General features: G+C 43.1%; 1 protein-coding gene across 4 annotated transcripts in view; it reads left to right on the forward strand.

Moving 5' to 3' along the window:
* Positions 1 to 16,942: 16,942 nt before the first annotated feature.
* Hnrnpr (heterogeneous nuclear ribonucleoprotein R) overlaps positions 16,943 to 23,373 on the forward strand; it is a 33,955-nt gene continuing 27,524 nt past the window's right edge. The window contains exons 1-4 of one of the 4 annotated variants that reach the window (XM_028759729.1): positions 16,943 to 17,052; positions 20,115 to 20,283; positions 22,446 to 22,564; positions 23,148 to 23,255. In XM_028759729.1, coding sequence (XP_028615562.1) covers positions 20,127 to 20,283; positions 22,446 to 22,564; positions 23,148 to 23,255 — 384 coding nt within the window. In that variant the 5' untranslated portion in view covers positions 16,943 to 17,052; positions 20,115 to 20,126. Of the gene's footprint in view, positions 17,053 to 20,114; positions 20,284 to 22,445; positions 22,570 to 23,147; positions 23,256 to 23,373 lie in introns of all 4 variants that reach the window. The other 3 variants (XM_028759730.1, XM_028759732.1, XM_028759731.1) reach the window with 3 other exon arrangements.

Raw genomic sequence — 23,373 nt, forward strand, 5'->3', positions numbered from 1 at the left:
GGGCGGTGGTGGTGCACGCCTTTAATCCCAGCACTTGGGAGGCAGAGGCAGGCAGATTTCTGAGTTCGAGAGTTCGAGGCTAGCCTGGTCTACAGAGTGAGTTCCAGGACAGCCAGGGCTACACAGAGAAACCCTGTCTTGAAAAAAAAAAAAAAAAAAAAACAAAAAAGAAATAAATAAATTGTGCGTGATCATCTTTACATTTATGCTGTGCAGGTCGTACACAAGTTTGCACAGGCTTTCCAGTAGGAATTGAGGGCACACAGTCTTGACCTCTGAGCACGCTGCATCTCATCTGGTCAGTGGAGAAGCCTGGAGAGATTCTTAAGGAGTCAGTTTGCCGAAGGCAGTGATGATGGATATGCAGAGTGTAGCCATAACTTTCAAATTACTTATAAGTAATTTCTTTTTTTTTTTTAAGGTTTATTTATTTTATGTATGTGAGTACACTGTCGCTCTCTTCAGACACCCCAGAAGAGGGCATCAGATCTCACTACAGATGGTTGTGAGCCACCATGTGGTTGCTGGAAATTGAACTCAAGACCTCTGGAAGAGCAGTCAGTGCTCTTAACATTTGAGCCATCTCTCTAGCCTCTAATTTTTTTTCTTAATAACTTGTACCTTTTTAGTGGCAGGTCAGCCTGGACAGAGGTAGTCTTTACATCTTCATAATTGGGAGACTACAGACATGCAAGAGAAATGATTTATCCTGTAGCTTAGACTCAGCAAAGAGAAGATATTTTAATCTCTGGCAGCAAGATGGCTCAAAGGGTAGAGGGCCTTGCAACCAACCCTGGCCACCTGAGTTTGAATCCCTGAGCCCATGTGACAGGGTAAGGACAGATTCCCACTTGTCACCCTTCCATCCCCCACACATATAATAAACATTTAAAACTTAAGCTGTTTCTTGCTGGGCATGGTGCCATGGCCCTGTGTCCCAGCATTTTGGGAGAGGACCTCAGAGAATCACTTGAGACCAGGGGTTTAGGACTAGGCTGGACATTGAAAGACTCCAATGGCTTGGTGGTTAAGAGCACTGGTCACCCTTCTAGAACACCTGGGTTTGATTTCTAGTACCCCTATGACACTTCAAAACCATCTATAACTCTAGTCCTAGGGCATTGGATGCCCTCCTCAGGTATTGCTTGTGGTGGACAAACACACATGAGGTAAAATAAAAGTTGTGGGGGCTTCTGGGAATGCCATCAGTGGTACAATAGGTACTTAGCACCGGGAGTTTGAGCCTCAGTTCAAAAGCACAAGCAAAGCCCTCGATCAGTTCAGCATCTTCAGTGGCTGGAAAGGAGTTCAAGGAAAAACTCACCAGAAGTTTTAACAGGGAATCTCCCGTGTGCATGTTTGGGGTGTTACTATTTCTCCAGTGTTTCCGGCAAAGCAAGCTTGCTCCTGCGTGAACTGTCTTCCAGCAGCATAGGGCTGCAAAGCGGGGAGCTCAGCTGTTTCCAGGCTGGTAGGGCTCCAGAGAGGACACCATGGTGATCTGCTAACTGGCTCCCTGGTGTGTTAGAACTCTCTAGGAGCTTCCAATTCCACCTGCACTCGAGTGCATACCTACACACACTCATATGGACACGAACACACACATGAACACACATAATTTTAAATGGTAATTAAATCTTAGGCCTCTTGGGCTAGATGTGTGTATAGAGCTTTAATCCTGGCACACAGGAGGCACAGGCAGATGGATCTCTGGAGCTTCAAGATTTAAAACAAACACAAACAATAAACGATTTAGCAGACCTGGTGACACACCTGTAATTCCAGCCGACACTGGAGGTGTAGACAGGATTGCGGTACACAGTCAGACCCTATCAGAATCAGGGCGAGGAAAGGAAGGTGATAAATAGGGATCTTTGGAAACTACCAATAGATTAAAAAAAAAAAAATCAGTGGGGCTGGAGAGGTGGCTCAGTGGTTAAGAGCACCGTCTGCTCTTCCAGAGGTCCTTACTGAGTTCAATCCCCAGCAACCACATGGTGGCTCACAACCATCTCTAATAAGATCTGATGCCCTCTTCTGGTGTGTCTGAAGACAGCTACAGTGTACTCATATACAGAAACTAAATAAATCTTTAAAAAAATAAAAGAGAAAAAAGAATCAGTGCAAGAAAATGTTGCCGGGCAGTGGTGGCACATGCCTTTAATCCCAGCACTTGGGAGGCAGAGGCAGGCAGATTTCTGAGTTCGAGGCCAGCCTAGTCTACAGAATTAGTTCCAGGACAGCCAGGACTACACAGAGAAACCCTGTCTCAAAAAAACAAAAAAACAAAAAACAACAAAAAAAGAAAATGTAGATAGTACGTTTGTTTTGTTTTCAAGGTTGGTGCCATTTCCAACATCTCCAAAGGTGTTTTGCGTTTGGCTGGAGTTGCTTTGGAAGACATCATTTCAGCTCTTGCTTGGGCTTCACCACAGCCTCTGCAGCTGCCTCTCAGTAGCTCCTGATGGAGATTCCCATACCACACTTCTCTGACCCTTCTCCCCTGGATCCCATGGCTTCTCCTGCAGTTTCCCACGGTCGTCATTGTCCAGTTATCCCAGCCGGACACTTTCATATTATCCTTGCCCTGAAGCTCCAGCACCCTCCCACTCCTCAATCAGAGACAAATGCCAATTGCATAATTAGCTATTCAGTCCTATCTGCGTCACCACCTCTAAACATTCCCCAAGTCTAGGGACCTTTTCTCTACTACCGTGGTTTACCCATTACTTAGCTTCTCTTAGAGAATTACTTAGCTTCTCTTTTCTCCGAGTTCCTCGTTCATAAATGGAAAGTTATACCTATTATATTTACCTCATCAGGTTGCATTAGGTTAAATCACCTAATGGGACTCAGACTATTAGCAGTCGTGCAAACTGTCATCAGGACCACATTTTACTTAACGAAACAGCCACCTAGTGAGTTCCCTCGATTTCAGTCTCTTTAAGTCAGTCCCCTCTCACTTGTTACAGCTCTAACGGTTTTTCTGAAAGACAAATAATTTGATCTGTACAAAATGGGGGAAAGGGGTGTGTGAGGCTGGAGAGATGGCTCAGTGACTGTTCTTCCAGAGGTCCTGAGTTCAATTGCCCACAAACCACATGGTGGCTCGCAACATTCTGTAATGGGATCTGATGCCCTCTTCTGGTGTGTCTGAAGAAAGCAACAGAGTACTCAAATATATTAAATAAATAAATAAATCTTAGAAAAGAAAAAACTGACTGCTTTTTCAGAGGTCGTGCCTTCTGTTCTCGGCACCCTCGAGCGGTCACTGGCACCACATTTCGGACATCTCAGAACCACTTGAAACTTAGAGCATTCAGTAACCCATGGCCTCCACATGTAATATACTGCATGTGTATGTTGCAAATAAACTCATCTGGGCACACATATAATCAACACATGCTTTTTAATGTTAGAAAGTGGAGTGGGCAGGAAAGCTCAGTGGTGAGCACTGCTGGGTATTTGTGGAGACCTCGAGTTCAAACCTTAGCACTGCAAACACATACATGAAAATTTAGAAGTAAAACCTTTGCAGTTGGGAGGCAGAGGCAGGTGGATCTCGGTGAGAGGCAGCCTGGTCTACATAGAGAGTTCCAGGATAGCCAGGGCTACATTGAGATACCTCAATGAAATGAGATAAAGCCTTTGCATAGTAGGGCAGAAGAGATGGCCCAGGGGATGTGTGTTGGCTGCTCTAACAGAGAACCAGTTGAATTTCTGGCACCCGCATTAGGTGGCTCACACAGACACACATACACACATAAATAAAAACAAACAAGTCTTCCTTTAGGTACTTCCTATTGCCAGCTACAAACAGTGAGGCTCCTCTTTGGCTGAAAAGGAGGCTGGCTGTGATCTGACTCCACCTCCCAGCACTTGAATTACTGTAGCTGCTGCTGCCCACTCTCTCTGCATGGCTTTCCTCTTTTTTTTCAAGTTTTGTCCCAACTTCTTCCAGAAAACTAGACCAAGTGCTTCGTTTCTGGTTTTCCTGGGTTGAATACAACTGTTTCTCCCATAAACTTGAAAAACAGTGTCTCCCTCCTCTCCCTCCTCTCCCCTCTCCTTTTTCTTATCCTTCTTTTCCCTCCCTTTCTTTTCCTCCCCTTTTCCTTCTCTTCCCCCACCTTCTTCCCTTTTTTTTTTTTTTTTTTTTTTGATGACCGAGCCTCTTTATGTAGCCAGGCTAACCTTGAACTCCTGATTCCCCTGTGTCTGCCTCCCAGGTGCTGGGATTGCAGTCATACACCGCCATGCTCAACAACCCGTGTGCCCTTGCATCTTCAGGCCTTAGCAAATATTTGACCTGAAGTAGGCGGGCAGCAAGTATGTCTTGGATAAATACGAGGGAGTTTTATACTTAGATGGTAATTTATTTCTGATTTATCACTACGCCAAACTAATATTGAAAGAATTGTAGAATATTTGTCATTGGTGTATCAGGTGGGAACTTGTGTAAGAGGAAAGCTCCTGGGGACAGTATGGCCCACCTAAAGCCTTCTGGGTTATTCTTGTGCTTAAGGATGAGTTCATGGTATCTGTCTTAGGCTTTAGGTTGGGCCAAGTTGACATTACACTGTATAGCATATTTGACAGCTTTTTCACATAAACACACCATAGCTGAGCCACGACCTTTCCTTTCTCACTGATCCCAAGCTCCCACATTAAAAACATAATCAGCTTTAAGAGTTCCATTGTCTTTACAAATTTAAACACATTCAAAGTTCAGTCCCTTTAAAATATTCAGTCTCTTTAAAAATCTGGTATCTCTTTTAAAAGTTCAAAATCTCTCAACTGTGGATTCCTGTAAAAATCAAAATTAAGTTTAATGTTTCGGACTGGAGAGATGGCTCGGTGGTTAAGAGCACTGGTAGCTCTTCCAGAAGTCCTGAGTTCAATTCCCAGCAACCACATGGTGGCTCACAATCATCTGTAATGGGATCCGGTGCCCTCTTCTGAAGACTACAGTGCATTCATATACATAAGTAAATAAATTTCTTTTAAAAAAAATTAAGACTTAAATTATAGCCAGGTGGTGGTGGCGGACGCCTTTAATCCCAGCACTTGGGAGGCAGAGGCAGGCGGATTTCTGAGTTCGAGGCCAGCCTGCTCTACAGAGTGAGTTCCAGGACAGCTAGGACTACACAGAGAAACCCTGACTCGAAAAACCAAAAAAAAAGTTTAATGTTTCCTTACTTCAAGAAGGAAGAGCCAGGGCACAGTCACAATACAAGCAAAGCAAAATCAAACTCCAGCAGTGTAAGTCACACAATATCCAATGTCTGGGCTTCACACAGGATCCTCCGAGCTCCTCCAAAGGTCTTCGGTCACTTCTCTGGCTCCCTTCTCTGTAGCACGCACAGCTTGTCTTCTAAGCTCTGGCTGGCTCCACTCCATACTTGCTGCTGTCTCTGATGGTCACTTCGTGGTACTAGCATCTCCAAAATCCAGGGGCCTGTGTTGCAACTAGGCTATATTTTCACTAATAGCTTCTCTGCACTGTGATAAGCGTCAACTTCTACTCATGATCTTTCAATCCTGAGCCTTCCACTGCTACTGAGGTTACACCTTCTCCAATGTTGTTTCCTAGGCTTTCACAGTGTGAAACCTCAGCAGCTCTCTATGGTTCCTTAACACCTTCAAAACCAGTACCACCCGGGTGAGTCCTACACATTGCCAAGTTTGGCTGTCAGCAGACGATACAACCTTGCCTTGTCTGGAACACAGGTTCTGTGTGCTGCCTCTTAGGAAAATTTCCCAGAAGATTTCATCTCAATAACGCAAGTGTATTCTGTACCACCGCTAATTTCTAAGCTCCAGCTGACCAGCGTTGAGTAGCCCAGCAAAGCAAAGGTTTCACTTTAGTAATTCTAGTATCTTATTAATCACACCTGATTCTTCAGCTCCAGCAGACCAGAACATAGACTCTTAATTCAAAATAACAAATGACCCCATAGAGTCTTTAAGCTTTCCTCTGAAACTTCACAAACCGTGCCACCATTGTCTGCGCCTCGCTCAACATTTCTAACTTCCGAGCTCCTACAGAACAGCTCACTGTGTTCTCAACACTCAGTGACTTCTAGTTCAACGTTCTGCAATCTTCCAAAACAAAAACAAACAAACACCCCTCCCCCCTCAAAAAAACCCCAACATAGTCATGTCTATCACAGCAATACCCCACTTCTGGTACCAACTTGTCTTAGGGTTATTATTGCTGTGATTAAAGACCATGATCAAAGGAACTTGGAGAGGAAAGGGTTTATTTTGCCTACATGTCCACATGATAGTCCATTAGTAAAGGAAGTCAGGGCAGGAACTCAAATTAGGCAGGAATCTAAAAGTAGAAGTTAGTACAGAGACAATGGAGGGGTGCTGCTCACTGGCTTGCTCCCCATGGCTTGCTCAACCTGCTTTCCTATAGAACTCGGGACCACCAGCTCAGGGATGGCACCACCCACAATGTGCTGGGCCCTCCAACATCAAACACTAATTAAGAACATTATTAAAACTATAATTATTAAAATTAAAACCTTAAAGGCTTGCCTACAGACTGATCTGTTTGTTTGTTTGTTTGTTTGTTTGTTTTTTGAGACAGGGTTTCTCTGTGTAGCCCTGGCCGTCCTGGAACTCACTCAGTAGACCAGGCTGGCCTTGAACTCAGAAATCCACCTGCCTCTGCCTCCCAAGTGCTGGGATTAAAGGCATGCACCACCACCGCCCGGCACCTACAGACTGATCTTATGGAAGCATTTTCTTCCTTCCTTCCTTCCTTCCTTCCTTCCTTCCTTCCTTCCTTCCTTCCTTCCTTTCAAAGATTTATTTATTTTATGTATGTGAATACTCTGTTGCTGTCTTCAGACACACCAGAAGAGGGCATCGGATCCCACTACATGGGGTTTCTGAGCCACCATGTGGTTGCTAGGAATTTAGGGTCTCTGATAGAGCTGTCAGTGCTCTTAACTTCTGAGTCATCTCTTCAGCCCTGGAGACATTTTCTTAATTAAGATCCCCTCCTCCCAGATGACGTTAACTTGTATCAAGTTGACATTATCCAACATATTACGTTTGCAGAATTGACTTGTATGTGGCCAGTATTTAAATGCCAGTGGATAAACCAGCAGTTGGAACTATCTAGAGGAGAATTTTGAGGGTTTTTGTTTTGGTATGTTATAAATGTGAGCTTCTAAACAGGTATTTGATTTGTGAATCAAAGGCTTATCTTTTCATATTTTCTATCTATCCATCTTCTATCATGAATATCTATCATCTGTCTGTCATCTATTTACTTATCAACTATCTATCATCTATCACCTATTATATATCTACCAATTATACATTTACCTATCATCTATATCTATCCATCTATCATCTGTCATCTACTATCTATCCATCTATCTATCTATCTATCTATCTATCTATCTATCTATCCTTTTTTTTTTTTTTTTGGTTTTTCGAGTCAGGGTTTCTCTGTGTAGCCCTGGCTGTCCTGGAACTTACTCTGTAGAGCAGGCTGGCCTCGAACTCAGAAATCCACCTGCCTCTACCTCCCAAGTGCTGGGATTAAAGGCGTGCGCCACCACCGCCCGGCCTATCTATCCTATTTCAACAGCATGATGTGATCTCAATCCTTCTGCCTCTTTGACCCTATTGCTGGGCTTACAGATGCATACCAAAATGTGTGGCTTTGATAGGATTTTTATCCAAGATTCTCACTTCAAAATACCTGATTTGGTAGGTACTATTAAAATGATGCTCTTCTGTATTTAGGCAAGGGAAGGCAGGGGAAAAACATGCTTTCTAGAATATTCCAGTATGGACATATCTGCTTTTTACGGTTTCTCCCATAAACCTCTGTCCTCACTCAAATCACCACACACAGCTATGCTTTTTCCCCCAGAGTTCAAAGCCATGGGTCTATACCCATTCAACTCTTAGCCCCTACTTCTATACCACAGTTTTATGCGATCAGGACCTGCAAATCCTGTGCCCAATAAAACAGCCCTCTTCAAAGTCTTGTCTCCATGATTAATCTGCTTGTGTGTACCTTGAGATACTGTGAGGAGATGGCTGGAACTTGGAGCTGCACACTGCACACCACACATGGATATGAGGACACCCCCAGACGAGCACAGAACCCAGTGATAATGAAAACAGAAGGGTCAGGCCTCCATTTAGACTCATGCCTCAGTCCTGGTTTCAGGCTCACTACTGTACATTTTTCATGAGAGACTTAAAAAGAGTCAGAACCTTTGAGACCCAGATTACTGAGGTCTGTGGTTTACCGTACAGTTTAGTATGCTACTAATAGAACAGAGAATACAAAGGAAAGGAATATAGGATGGGGATAAAGACCACAAGAAACCGGGTGGTGGTGGCGCACGCCTTTGATCCCAGCACTTGGGAGGCAGAGGCAGGCGGATTTCTGAGTTCAAGGACAGCCTGGTCTACAGCGTGAGTTCCAGGACAGCCAGGACTACACAGAGAAACCCTGTCTCGGAAAAACAAAAACAAAAACAAAAACAAAAACAAAACACAAGAAGCCCTTCTTCCTACTTTGAAAGGCACCAGGCCTGCACATAGTACACAGGCATACAGACAGGAAAAATACCCATACACATAAAATAAAAAAGGCTGAAGAAAACAAAGACTTTAACTTTATTGAGCTTGTATTTTGCTGAGACGTTAGACAAATAAATTCATGTCCTATGGGAAAAAAATCAAGGCATATTAATGAAATATCAAGTGGCCAGTCCATGGTGATGCATGCCCTTATTCCCAGCACTCAGGAGGCAGAGGCAGTCAGATCTTTGAGTTTGAGGTCAGCCTGGTCTCAGGCTATTCCAGGACAGCCACAGCTACACAAAGAAACCCTGTCTTAAAAACCAACCAACCTTGGGGGCTGGAGAGATGGCTCAGTGGTTAAGAGCACTGACTGCTCTTTCAGAGGTCCTGAGTTCAAATCCCAGCAACCACATGGTGGCTTACAACCATCCGTAATGAGATTCGCTGCCCTCTTCTGGTGTGTCTGAAGACAGCTACAGTGTATTCATATATAATAAATAAATAAATCTTTAAAAAAAAAAAAAAACCAACCAACCAAATAAGCAAACAAGTAAAAGATGTATCAAGTGGTAGAAATGAAGAAACTGAAGAGGAATGGATGGCTAGGAACTGATTTTATAGAAAGTGTCCATGGAAAGTTCCCTTAAAGAGATGCTGTTTGGGGTAGGGGTGTAATGACCAAGCCAGCTCAGTCAGTCAACTGCGTCTCAAGGGAGGAAGTGAGGACTGAAAAGAAAAAAGACAATTAGACAACATTTTGACTTCAGCCAGTGCTGAGGCTGAAGTGGGTTTATTTTTTTTTCCTAGTCTGCTTTTATACCATTTTAAGTACATACAAATAATAAGGTCAGTTTTAGGTCAAGGAACAAACAAGGGAATAAACACAAATAGTCAAGGTATGAACAAGGTAATAAACAAAGTCCTGTGATTACTGTTTCTAGGAGCTATCCAGATGTCCAAGATAAAAGAATTGCCACCTTGCTCTCTGAGTTTACCTTGGGCATTGTGTTAGCCTAAATGTAAATATTCTTATCTGAGCCTACTTTCTTGTCCTAGTCCAAAGTCAAATTCTTGCCTGAGCTTACTTATCCTGGCCCAATGTCAAATTCCTGCCAAGTTTCTAGAAGCAGCCCCCAAAAGCTCTCCACAGTGTAAGTCAGCGGCAGACAGGAGTCTGGTATTACAAAGCTCTGTAATAGATCCCCAGGCTTGCAAAGAAGGAAGCCACAGTTGCTCTCTGGACAGAGTTCAGAATAGGTGGATGGGTTATCTGGGAGAAGGAGATGAACACAGGTCTCAGAGAGGGAACAGCCACCAGGTGGCTGTTGTGGCTGAGCTCAAGGACAAAAGGATTGACTGGTGGGGACAAAAGTCATCTTTACAGTTGTTTTTGTTTTGTTTTCTTGCTTGTTTGTTTTGAGATAGGGTCTCACACTGTAGCTTGAGCTAGCCTTGGAACTCAATGTGTAGCCCGAGCTGGGTCTGGAAGTTTTCGTGATTCTCCTTCCTTAGCATTTCAAGTGTTGGAATTACAGCTATGTATCGAACTCACGGGGTTAGGAACTAGTTGAGAATGAATTCCAAGGTCAAGACCAGAGAGAGATGTTGCCATAAATAAAGAAACATGGAAGTTGAGCATGGTGGCACATGTTGGTTATCCCAGTGCTTAGGAGGCTAAGCCTGGGCTGCATAGTGAGACCTTGTCACAAACAAACAAACAAACAAACAAACACCATAATTAGCAAATACCAAGAAAAGCACTAACTTGGAAATGGTAAGGGCTTGAGTTGTAGCCAGTTAGTTCAGTGCTTGGCTAGAGTGCTCACAGTCTGGTCTGGTTCCTGGCACCACATAAACCTGATGGGACAATGCACCTATAATCCCAGCACAGGAGAGGCTGAGACAGGAGGATCAGGAGTTCAAGGTCATCCTCAATGTTACACCACAGTGAGTTTGAGGACTGCTTGGGCTACATGAGATCCTGTCCAAAAATAAATAAATAAATAAATAAATAAATAAATAAATAAATAAATAAATAAATAAAATAGTGGTAGCAAAAGCATGGAAAGAAATGAGGAGTCTCTGATGGAGTGAGAGGTTTGAGAAGCATGGAATCCTGGGAGCATCAATAGACAATGATCTGGAGAAGAGGGAGGACCGGGAAGGAGGAACCAGGACGGGAGAGGCCCAGGGCCAAAGGTCTGTCCATTTCAAGATGTGCAAATGTGGGCAAGATGTCTAGTGAAGTTTGGAATTTAGAAGGCTGTAAATGGAAAAACCTTATACTGTGGTTATTATTCACGATAATTACAGAGCACATGCCCCATCCTGCAGTGGATATTTTAGCTTAAGGGTAATGAGGGCTTAGTTATATACACAGTCTATTTAGTGTTTTGTTGAATTTCCAAACATGTGCTAAAGTTAGACTGAATGCTATAATTACTTCACAGCACCACACTGATCTGGGAAACAAGGTTCACAATCCCTGTAGAACTGGATTTGTGAATCTGTGTATTTAACCCATGTGTTTGAATGTGGGTGTCTCAGACTCTGACAGGATTTGTGTTAGAGACTTGCATTATCACCTCCATGGTGTGCAGCTCTTCTGATTGCCTATAGGGATGTCTGAAAATAACCAGGGTCGAAGTAGCTGTGGAGTTGTGTGCAACAGTCTGCCCGGAATGTGGCTCCTGCTGAGATATTGCCTGTTTTGGCCTCTTTAAGTGGATGAGGAATTTGGTGTCGCCGGGTGGGAACTCTGAGGCCTTGGTGGTTGGTGAGTTGCCAGGGAATTCCACTATTGTAGAATGGAAGAATGTTGTGTCCAAGTATTTAACACTTGGAAAGTTTGGCAATCCTGACTGGAACTAAAATCCGACTGTAGTGTTTTTAAAAATTAGGCTGGGAAAGGAGAGCTCTCCTCGATATATTTTTTCTGCCCCTCCCCCAATATTCTTCATCTGAACCTAAGAAGAGAATTCACTCAAAAAATAATCATAATGGGAGGTACGCTGAAAGGATGGTTAGCGATTGAGAATGCGGACAGCATTTCCAGATGATCTCAGTTCCGTTCTCGGTACCCATGTTGGGTTAATCACAACTGCTGTAACTTAAGTTCCTGGGGATCTGATACCTTCTAATGAACTCAGTGAACACTTATGCTCACGTACAAATTAGCCAGGCATTGTGGCACACACCTGTAATCCCAGCACTCAGGAGTCAGAGGCAGAGGCAGGTGAGTTCAAGGCCAGCCTGATCTACATAGTGAGTTCCAGGGCAGCTGGGGAGATAGAGAAAGATATTATTTACAAAAAATAATAGATTTAATAATTTTACGTGTGACTGTTTTGCCTGCATGCACGCCACACACATGCTTGATGCCCATGGAAGACAGCTCCCACTGGAACTGGAGTTAGGGATGGTTGTGCGATACCATTTGGGTGTTGTTTTAGAGTTTTACTGCGGTCAACAGATACCATAGAACAACACTTAATTGGGGCTGGCTTACAGGTTCAGAGATTCAGTCCATTGTCATCAAGATGGGAACATGGCAGCATCCAGGCAGGCATGATGCAGGAGGAGCTGAGAGTCCTACATCTCCATCTGAAGGCTGCTAGGAGAAGACTGGCTTCCAGGCAGCTAGGATGAGGGTCTTAAAGCCCACGCCCACAGTGACATACTTCCTCTAACAAGGCCATACCTCCTAATAGTGCTACTCCCTGGGCCAAGCATATTCAAACCACCACAGGTGCTGAGAATGGAACCCACCTCCTCTGTGAGAGCAGTGAGTGTTCTTATCTGTTCAGCCATCTTTCCAGCTCTTATTTTTATAAATTATTGCTGAGGCCGGAGACAAGCAATCACTAATTAAGAGCACTTGCTATTTTTCCATGGGTGGGAGGTTGGTACCCGACATCCGTGTTGGGTAGTTCACAGCAGCCTGCAATGCCTGCTCCCCCTCTCTTCTCTAGCTTCCACTGGCACCCACAAAAATAACATTGTTGTTTTTTTTATTTTGTCGTTGTTCTTTTCTTTCTGAGACAGGGTTTCTCTGTGTAGCCCTGGCTATTCTGGAACTTACTCTGTAAAGCAGGCTGGTCTTGAACTCAGTGATTTGCCTGCCTCTGCCTCCTGAGTGCTGGGGTCAAAGGCATACACCACCACTGCCCAAATATAAAAATAACATCTTAAAAGAATTAGTTAATGTAAAAAGAAATTTGAAGTCACAATACTAACCAGGTGTGGTGGTGCTAGCTATGACCTCATCCGGCAAGGGGTGTGGGGTGGGGGGATTGGAGAGGCACAAGGAGAGCTATCATGTTATACAAGGCTGGTACCCAGGATTAGGAACAGGGAGGCTTATACAGGAAAGTATAATCTTACTGGCTGGAGGTATCTCTTTTGGCCATGTAGAATAAAAATTAATTTGAGCGTGGAATTTAGAGTTACACCAGAATGTGAGTCTCAGCTCTGACCTAGCCTTGGTGTCCTCATGTATAAAGGAAGAAAATACTTGCCCTACTGTGAGCATCAAATGAGATAACGTGCTCAGTGCTTAACACATGTTAAGGGATGACCAAGTTTATTTAATAAAGTCCTGTGAGACATTTTCTTTCATGACAAAAATTTGCTTTTCAAATTTGAGACTTTGGCCTGGGGTGGAACTTGCTGGCAGAGAAGTTGCTTGTCATGTATAAGGCTCTAGGTTGGGACACCAGTACCATAAAATAAATAATAATAAAATAATATAGGCTGGTGGAATGGCTCAGTACGTAAGGACACTTGCCACTGAACATGGTAGCCCCACGTTTTATTGAATGATACTGATATGTACCTTCTTCAGTTGACAAACCTACAACTCCTGCGACTCTAACTGAAAACTATTTTTTCTTTTCTTTCCTCCCTCTTTTCCTCCCTCCTCTCCCCCCTCTCTGTCTCTCTGTTTCTCTCTGTCTCTCTGTTTCTCTCTCTCTTTATGACCTTCACTTTTGTCTGTTCCTATTCTGTGCTGAATTTAATTCCTGTGCTGTAAGTCTTTGTTTCTTCAGTTTCTTCTGGGATATCTTTTTCTTCTGTGCAACCTTCTCTTCCGGCTTTGAACAATTTGTTCCTTTTCAGTGAGGACCATCTCGATGTGTCAGGGGAGTCGTGTACCAGGTCACCTGGGTGTGAGCTCTCTAGTTTCCCAGCGCATCTCGAGTGCTTTATTCACTGGATACGTAGAGAACCAACATCTAAACCCGTAAGTTAAACGTCACTAGCTACATTTTGACACAGACAAAGCAAAAAATTCAGCACTCTATTTTTGGCTGTCGACCCTATATCACTGGAACTACACATGTGACTTCTTTAAATGACATCTTTCAGATACTTGGTGGCTTTCCAGATATGCATACCCTCGATGCCCTGTGCAGGGGTGTTCTAAAAGTGAACATGAAGATTTGAACCTCTTGATTTGCATGATTTTGTAGTGTTTTCTGGGTCAAGAGGGTAGCAAACCATCTTCACAGTCACCTCAGGCTGCTTACAGGAACAGGGAAAAATATTTTTTCAATTGGAATTATAAGAACTTGTGTTTGTCAGGTGGTGGTGGTGTATGCCTTTGATCCCAGCACTCAGAAGGTAGAGGAAGGCAGAATTCTTTTGAGTTTGAGGCCAGCCTGGTCTATAGAGTGAGTTCTAGGACAGCCAGGGCTACATAGAGAAACCCTGTCTACAAAGATGCTTCATAAAAATGGAAGCACACTCTCCATTTAAAAATCCCTCAGGTGAAGGACTGGAGAGTTAGCTCAGCGATCAAGAGCACTTGTTGCTCTTCTGGGCCCACATGGTAGCTCACAACTCTCTGTAATTCCAGTTCCAGGGGATCTGAGGCCCTTTTTTGATCTCTTCAGGTTCCAGGCACACATGTGGTACGGAGGATATATGCAGGCAGAATACCCCCCCCCCACACACACATACACACTAAAACAAAACAAAACAAAACAAACACACAACAAACCCAAACCTGAGTTAGACATAATAGTACATATCTTTAATCCCAGCAGGAGGCTAGCAGATCTCTCTGAGTTAGAGTCTGGTCTGGTTTACATAGTGAGTTCCAGGACAGTCATTGTTACAAAGACTCTGGCTCAACAAACAAACAAACAAACAAACAAACAAAAGTCTTCCTCAGGTTGTGAATAGTAAATGTGAAAGCTTTGATATGCATAGGCTACTGCCCCGGAGTTTCTCTAAGATACAAAAGCTTATTTAATTTTTTCAGATTTATTTTATATGTTTGGGTGCTTTTGCCTGCATATACGCTTGTATACCACATGTGTGCCTAGTGTCTAAGAAGGTCAGAAAAGGACATAAGATCTTCTGGAACTGGAGTATCAGACGTTTGTGAACTACCCAAGTCTCTCCAACCACCAGAACCCCCCCCCCCACACACACACCTAAGTTAGAGGCTGAACTCTGCCCTTTGTATGGAAGAACATGCTCTAACACAGAGCTGCAGCCTCAGGTCCTAGGATGTCTGTGTTTTACATCCTAGAATATTGGCTTGGTATTGGACAACTAATGGGTGTCATATGGCCTTGTTAATACTGCTTCGATGGAATACCTGCGGTGAGATAATTTATACAGAAGAGGGTTTTATTTAATGTTGTGTTTGCTTATGTGTGTGTGTGTGTGTGTGTGTGTGTGTGTGTGAAGGGAGGTGCAGACCAAGGTCAGAGGAGGAAAGTGGGTGTCCTGCTCTTCCACTCCTGGCTTTATTCTCTTGGGACAGGGTCTCTCATTGAGCTCAGAGCTAAACTGGCAGCAAGCTACAGCAATCTCTGGTTGCAGCCTACATCAGCACTGGAATTTACAGGTGCATGTGATCATGCCAGGCCAAGTAGAGATTCAAAGTCATGGTGGTTTGTTTGTTTGTTTTTGTTTTTTGTTTTTTGGAGACAGGGTTTCTCTGTGTAGCCCTGGTTGTCCTGGAACTCACTCTGTAGACCAGACTGGCCTCGAACTCAGAAATCCACCTGCCTCTGCCTCCCAAGTGCTGGGATTAAAGGCGTACACCACCACTGCCCGGCAAAAGTCATGTTTTTAATCTCTCATTTGAGCCGTCTCTCCAGCCTCTAGGTCAGGGTTTACATTTTAAAATTATGTAAGCAGGGAAGTCCAGTGTTGAAAGCATTCAGGGATAAGGGCCTTATGCCTTGTCACCCTACGCTGGAAGTGTAAATGATGCAGAGAAAATCCGAGTCAGGCGTCAAACTCACAGCCTGGAGGCCTATCAGTCAGCTTCAATCCTTTGAGGGTGGAGTCCTAGTGCCTGAAACACCTCCCACTACCGGCCCCACCTCCCAACACTACTACATTGGCCCTCAAGTTCGTATCTAGTGTACTTTTGCAGATGTCCGTTCAAAAACGCATTGGTAGACTAACAATAAATTTTGATTTATAGGGTTTGAGAAGCATGATCTCCAGATACATTTGGAAGCGGTTCTCTTGACCTTTTTCACTGAGGTGATGTTGGGACAGGACTGACAGGTGAGAGAGGTTTATGACTAACAGGTATTAGTCTCTTGGGGGGTGGGGTGGGAATGAACTCTTTGCCCGCTGCCTGGCTTTCAGTTGTAGATCCAGTGCCTCTGCCTACTCTATTCTCCAAACTCTGAAGGGTCCCTGCTTTCTGTTAACATCACTCTTGAGTCAGATCCACGCTATTCTGTGTGGAAAGGAGCCAGGGAAGGAAACAGGCAGTTTCTCCGATCATTGTAAGTGATGCTTTTCGACAGAAAAATCTCTAGCGATGCGAGTCGACTCATCCTTAAGTTGTGTTTTGACTAGAGCCAAGAATATCTGGCGACGGAGCCCAGCGTGTGGCCAAGAGTGTGTTGGGGACCTACAGCCTGCAGGCCGCCTGCACAGCGGGAGGGAGAATTGGAGATAAGGGACTCGCGCGCCGAGTAGCAGCGCCATTGCGGAGCGTGACTGCAGGGACTCGAGGGGGCGGGGCTCTGGAGGCGGCCACGCGGCGCGAGGCCTAGATTTTCAACCTCATAACCGTGGTAGACGAAGAGGGAGGAGCTTCGGCCACGCAAGGCCTGCTGCCCCGCAGCCTCGCCACTACCAGGGGCTCCCACCAACAGACCCCTTTGTGTGTATGCCCCCGCCCCGGAGGCTCCTCAGCCAGTGGCGCTGAGAACCCTCATTGGCTCAGCCCGACGGCCACACCGATTGGTCCTCGGAGTCCCCGACGTGAGGGCCGCTTTCCCTCTCTCTTATTGGCCCGCTGAGCTGCCTATCAGACAGCCTCGTGGGCTGATTGCTCGGCCTCACAGAGTCCCTGGAAGCAGTTCCGGGAAACCCCGCGTGCTGCCGGGATCGCGTCTCTGTCCATGCAGGGGGGGAGGGGGTGGCGCGCGCGCCATTTCTAGTCGTTTTCAAAGCGCCTCGCGCTGATTCTCACGGGCCAGGTCGCCGGCCCCCCGCTCTGCCCTGGTGAGTCTCGCGCTGGCCCATGGGGGGAGGGGCCGGGAGTCCCGGTCTGACCGGACTCGGCCGAGTCCAGGCTCGGCGCCCTGGCCTGCAATTTGGGTCTTTGCTCCGAGGCCCGAGGGTGGGGGTGGGGATGGGCCGGGGGCGGCTTCTGGTCCGGCCGGCCGCGCAGCCGTGGGCCTGAATCCCGCCGCGGCGCCTCCTCTCTCTCGCTCATCCTTCTCAGCCCCTCCGGTGCCCTGGTCCCTCGGTCCGCTGTCCTCCGTGCGGCCTGCCGGTCTCGCAGTGCTTTTCCCGCCTCCGCCCGCCGCTGTCCGCGGCCCGGCCGGGCGAAGGGTTTCAGGCGTTTTCCTGAGTGTGGTGCTTGCCGGTAGGCCTGCGGACAGGCCTGGCCCGCATCTCGCCGGGCCGCGAGTGGGATGTGTTGATAACTGGGTCGCGCCCGAGGGGGTGGGGTGAGCCGAGGGCGGGGTGCAAGTCCCAGGGTTACCTGAGCCGGGAGCAAACTTTTACGGGAGTCGGAGCGGAGCCGAGGGGCCGAGGTATGGGGGGTGCCTCCCGCCCGATCCCCAACCTGCATGCTTCGAGCCGGGATTTGAAGGAAAAAATGACTACTAGAGGCCGTGACACTTGGTTTCGAGCGGCACCTGAGCTAGGTAATTCTGAGAATGTCATAGGCGCTCCAGATTGGAAAAGCGCTTCTTTTTCTTACACGGTAGTATCCATGTGGCCAGAATTTTAAGACGAAAGCCCAGGGGTTCTTGAAAGGTTCAGTCCTTTCTCGTTACCTTTTGAGGTTTTTTTTCCTGCCCTTTAGATGCAGAATGTATGTGTCAGGAGTCAGTCGTAGTGATTAAGGGCTTGGTTGATACTCCCGGCTTTGAGATAAACCGTTAGCTTTCGTTGGTTCTTTTAAAAGCCCGTCTCTCAACATTTTGCTTAGAGATGTTCGACAAAAGTCAGGGAAGAGCTAGAACTGACTTCCCAAATCTCCCAGTGGTCCTTATAAATCTCATTTAAACAACTTTTATTTTGTAATTTTCTTTTTTTTTCTTTTCTTTCTTTTTTTTTTTTTTGCAAAAATGTTTATGTAAAAGGATCCCAGTCATTTTAGTATATTTGCTGCATCCAGAAATATGGTTTGGCTGTGTGGCATTGTTGTTGAATGACGTGAGTTTAAATGGTCTCATAACATAAAAGTCTTTTAAATGAGCACTTTGTATTTGGCTTGAAGAGTCCCCCTGTTGATCTGAAGGTTTTATTTCCTGGAGTCTATTTTACCTTTTTTTTTTTTTTTTTAAGGTTAAAGTTGACAAAGTCTGAACATTTTAAAAGTTTTAATATCGATGATAGTCATAAATTTGTCTTGTGCTTAATACATAACTTGTCATTTTGCTTCACGCATCCTTTTAAGAAACACTCCACCTTAACAGATGTCCATTGAACTTCTCAGTTAATTTGCCTCTCCTGTAACATAGTGTTCATCGGTGCAGTGCTATAAAGGTCTTGTTATAGAACTTTTGAGTCGTGGTGATCTTAGTATAGTGTTTGTGGGAGGGGATGGGAAAGCACAAATGTATGTCCACAGAAAGATTTTGGATTTTAGAATGCTTCTTTATAGGACTAGGTTGTTTTTATCAGTAAATATGCTCATCTTACGTGCTAGTAGTTTCTTGTGCCAGTTTTGGATGTTTTTGTTTTTGCTAGTTCATCAGGATTTGAGGCTTGCTTTGTTTGCTACATGTGTTTAAGTGCTGTCGGCGTCTCTTAGAGGGCTAGGAAGAGGTTTGTGATGAGAAGTTATACTGCTGTCAGATCATTCTCAGTAACACCCTTCACACTCTGCTTTCTACTGTTGCCTTCCTCTTTCTCCTCTCTTTAACTTCAGCTAAATATCAGTGGATGTTCAAATGAAGAGTTGTTTTGTGTCAGGAAACAGCATTTACATAGTGTTTGATGAGTGATCAGGAATGGATTAGCTATCTTAGGCTATGGTGCTTGAAGGTGATTTGTGGTTTCTATCTTGAATTTTTTCAGGAACTGTAGACCCAGCTTCATCACGCCTTTATCTCCGTCTGTGCTTCGATGTCTCTTGAACCACACATTCTCTTCATCACATTGTAATCTCACACACACACTTAAATTCCCTGACTTGGAGGTAGCATAGACTGGCCTTGTATGCTTTTGTGATTTACTCTCTTCAGGGAATTGGTCCATTCCAGCATTATATACAGGCTGAACATACAGAATGATTTTGGTAGGTTAATCTGAGAAATCTGACAAAAGTTTAGGACAGTTAGATAGTGTTTGAAGTTTTTTTGGAAGTTGTTTATTCAATATTTTTTGCAACTTTCTTTCACTGACAAGAAAAATTCCACTCATACTCCTGATTTTTTTTTTTTAAAACAAGAAGCAATCTCAACTATAACTCACTTATTTTTGTGTAGACTTTAAACAATGGCTTAGCTTTTAAAGTTGGTCATTTTTTCTTTTAAATCTGTGAATGGGAATAGCAAATTAATCTTAGAACAAAATTAATGTGAAAGTTGTGTTTTTAAGTGAGGTGGAGAGAACCTAAGCCACCAGCTCATTGAACTAGATACAACATGGATTTATTTCATACCTATGTTGTTTCTGAAGCAGAGCTAGGAAAAATGGAAAGTTCTTAAACCTTGATTAAGTGATGTGTGGGTGTTCATTCTGTTTTAAATCAAACTTTAGAACTCTGTAAGCTGAGGGGCCTTTAGGATTTCGCGGTGGTTTGTTGATCTGCTCCCCAGAACACAGTGGCTCCTTATGTTACTCAGCAATTGTACTTGCAATAAATTCAAGTCCTTCTAACCCAGAGTACATGAAGTTGCTTAAGGATCCAATACTTCCATGTACATTTTCTATAGTTTCACAAGATTATTACTGAAAATTTAGATCAGATGCTCACAAAAGGCATAAAATATTCTGGATAGTTATTAGCAGCATGTGTACAAATTAGTTCAGGTAAATCATGCATTGTCCTACAAACTAGTTATTTCTGGCTTAATGTAATATAGCTCCTGAATTTTTTCCAGCAGCATAATAAAATGGCTAATCAGGTGAATGGTAATGCGGTACAGTTAAAAGAAGAGGAAGAACCAATGGATACTTCCAGTGTAACTCACACAGAACACTACAGGACACTGATAGAGGCAGGCCTCCCACAGAAGGTGGCAGAAAGACTTGATGAAATATTTCAGACAGGTATAATATCCATTTCTTGTTTCTGACTGGTTATGAAAGTGAGGGCAAACCACGTTGAATTTTATAGATTTTAAGGATAAATAATGCTTACTGTTTGTGATCTGTGTAGAGCAAATACTTTGTCTTCATTGAGGGCATATTGGGTTTGACTTTATTATTCCTGTTTCATTATTTTGAAGCCTTCTTAGTGTTGAATATGCAGACTTAGTTGTTTCAGAACAGAACATCAATTTGTCTTAGATTTACTACCAATTAAAATGTATGTTTCAGCATACCAAATTTTGCATTTTCCCCTTAACCTAAATAAGTCATCATTTTGCTTTTACTTTTCTACTTTTCGCTTTTTAAAAGTGATTGTTAAGTCAGCTTAGGTCTGATTAGGTGGTGTAAGAAGAGGAATAGTTAGACTGTACTGTCTGAAATGATAATATATGTCATACTGTGAGAGTTTGTGGCTGTCTAGTTTCTAGTAGACAGAAATTCACATCTCTCAGGTAATTTGGAAGTGTTTGGTTTGCAACAGCTGTTTTTTGTTTTTGTTTTTTTCTTAATGTGTAAGTCCCATGGTTAAGTGCTTAAGCAAATTTGAACATCTTAATATGGTTGGTTGTAAGTGGTTTGAAGTTTTAAAGAGGGAGAGAAATATTTACCCTTAGGGAATGGTGTTCGTAAATAAATGTGTCCTCCTTTGGGGCCATAGATGGAAACTTTCTTCCTCTGTTTGTGTGCCTATCCAGATCAGAAGAGAGAATTGAATTGTTTCTCTTAGAAATATGTTTTAAATTTAGTAGACATAGCTGCGCTTTTTTTTTCTTAAAATATTTTAAATTTTGGAGCTGAGATTTAATTTTAGACACTAAAAGGCTTATAAAAATGACTCCTGGGTGATGGTCCCACTTGAAAACCAGTCCTCAGGAACTTCTGTGACATTTCTACCCTAGAGAACTCCCTGTATAGTGCTTTGTTACTAAGAGGCCAATGATCTGGGTGAAGGATTGGATTGACAGGATGGATTGATGATGGTCCTGAGTTGTGGCTTTGGGTGGTGGTATGAAGTATTCAACTGAGGAAAGTCCAATCGCATGGCCATGCTCATTCAGAGCTTTTAAAACATGACATGGCAGCATTTTAAACAATAACTTTGCAAGTGGCATTAATTTATTTTCAACTTATTTACTGTATGAAATAAAGTTTTTTTTTTTTTTTTTTTTTTTTTTTGGCTTTACCAAAATAGAATCACTTTTGCTGTTGGTTCATACGGACTTGGGGAGGGGAGTGTTTATCTGGTATTTCTATTTTACATTGGATCATTCTGAAAAGGTTCCTTATAAAGTTATTTTAAACATAGTATATGTTCTGTGATTAGTTAAGTAGACTACATATATAGAATGCAGCATATATATTTTCTGCATAATTTATTTAAACGTCTGTAACATTTTTACTGACATTTGAAGGAGATTGTCATTATTGACAGTGTTGTGAATGCCACAGCGTCTTTTAAATCTGAGCTTGTTACTTCAGAAGAGCAAAAGACTGACTTAAAATACAACTTTCAGAATTGACTTAGCAAGCTGCACTTGCATTTGTAGAATTTAAAATGCCTTTCCACATTCTGACTGCAGCAAACTAGATGCTTGGATTTTAATTTATGTTTGGTGCTAAAGAGGGAAAACCTTTGATACTCTTTCAAGTGGAAAGAATTAAGTAAAATTGGTTTTAATATTTTCTCTTACCTCTTCTATAGTAAACAAGTGCAACCACCCGTAATCTGAATGTTTATCCTTGAGACAGATAGTGTATTCTTACACTCTAATATAAACCAGAATTTCCTAAATGAATGCTTCATCTGTAGTATAGTACTTGCATCAGACTTTCAGAACTTTCTTCTGTTGGGGGGAGTTAGAAACATTTTATGATCCTTCCACTAAAGTTTTTTTTTTTTAAGTTAAAATTCACATTTATAGTTGATAGTCCATCTTTGATTTTTGAACTTGTATTTGACCTTTCTATATCTTACTTGTTTAGCTATGTATGTGCATATAATTAAATGAAAATGTACTTTGTTAGGTAGTATTGAGTATGACAATGTTATAACCTTACTAGACAGTTTAGCTTACCCCTTTTATTACAGTAATGTTAACCCTTTTCAATTTAATTTTTAGGGTTGGTAGCTTATGTCGATCTTGATGAAAGAGCCATTGATGCTCTCAGGGAATTTAATGAAGAAGGAGCTCTGTCTGTACTACAGCAGTTCAAAGAAAGTGACTTATCTCATGTTCAGGTAAGGTCAGTACTAGCAAATTCGTCCAGCAATTATGATCTGCAGTGGTTTAAAACTCTGACAGAACCCTTTTCCCTGTGGGGATGTGGGCTATTTTGTTTGTGACTATCTCTCCTTTAAGAGATAAACATTAAGAGAAAAAAAGATCTTCTGTGTCAAAGAGTTTCAGAAGCATGAGCACAAAGCAAGTCTTCCCTCACCTTTAATACAGTAAGTTACTTTAAAAACTTAGTCATGATTTGATTTTATTTGTCACTATTACACTTTTATATGTTTAAATTGTTTATAATAAGGGGGGCTATCTTTGTATGAGAAATACTTTTAGCCATCTTGGAAAGATAGTCTAGATTTAATTAAATATTAACAAATGGAAGCCGTGGGGGGGGCCGGCGAGCGGTGGGGGGGAAGCTTCCTGAGGCTCTGACTTACTGTTGTCTGCTCCAGCCTCTGGCATGTCAAAGTAACTTGTTGAATGAATGAATATTTTTGTTAAAATGTTGGTGTTGAAATTTAAATTTATTGTGTATTTGACCCTTCAGAGATTTTTGGTAATTCTCCCTTTTGAATTGCTTGCATCTTTTAGAACAAAAGTGCATTTTTATGTGGAGTTATGAAGACCTACAGACAAAGAGAGAAACAAGGCAGCAAGGTACAGGAGTCCACGAAAGGGCCTGATGAAGCAAAGATCAAGGTAAAAACGTGACTTAGGGAGTTACCTTATTTGATAAAAAAGGTCTAATTCAGACTCTTCCTTGGTCTTCTGACAAAGATCGAGGGACATTTTTATTATTATTTTTTTTTTTTTTTTT

The sequence above is a fragment of the Grammomys surdaster genome, unplaced genomic scaffold, assembly GCF_004785775.1.
Source record: "Grammomys surdaster isolate TR1022 unplaced genomic scaffold, NIH_TR_1.0 126313, whole genome shotgun sequence".
NCBI lineage: Eukaryota > Metazoa > Chordata > Mammalia > Rodentia > Muridae > Grammomys > Grammomys surdaster.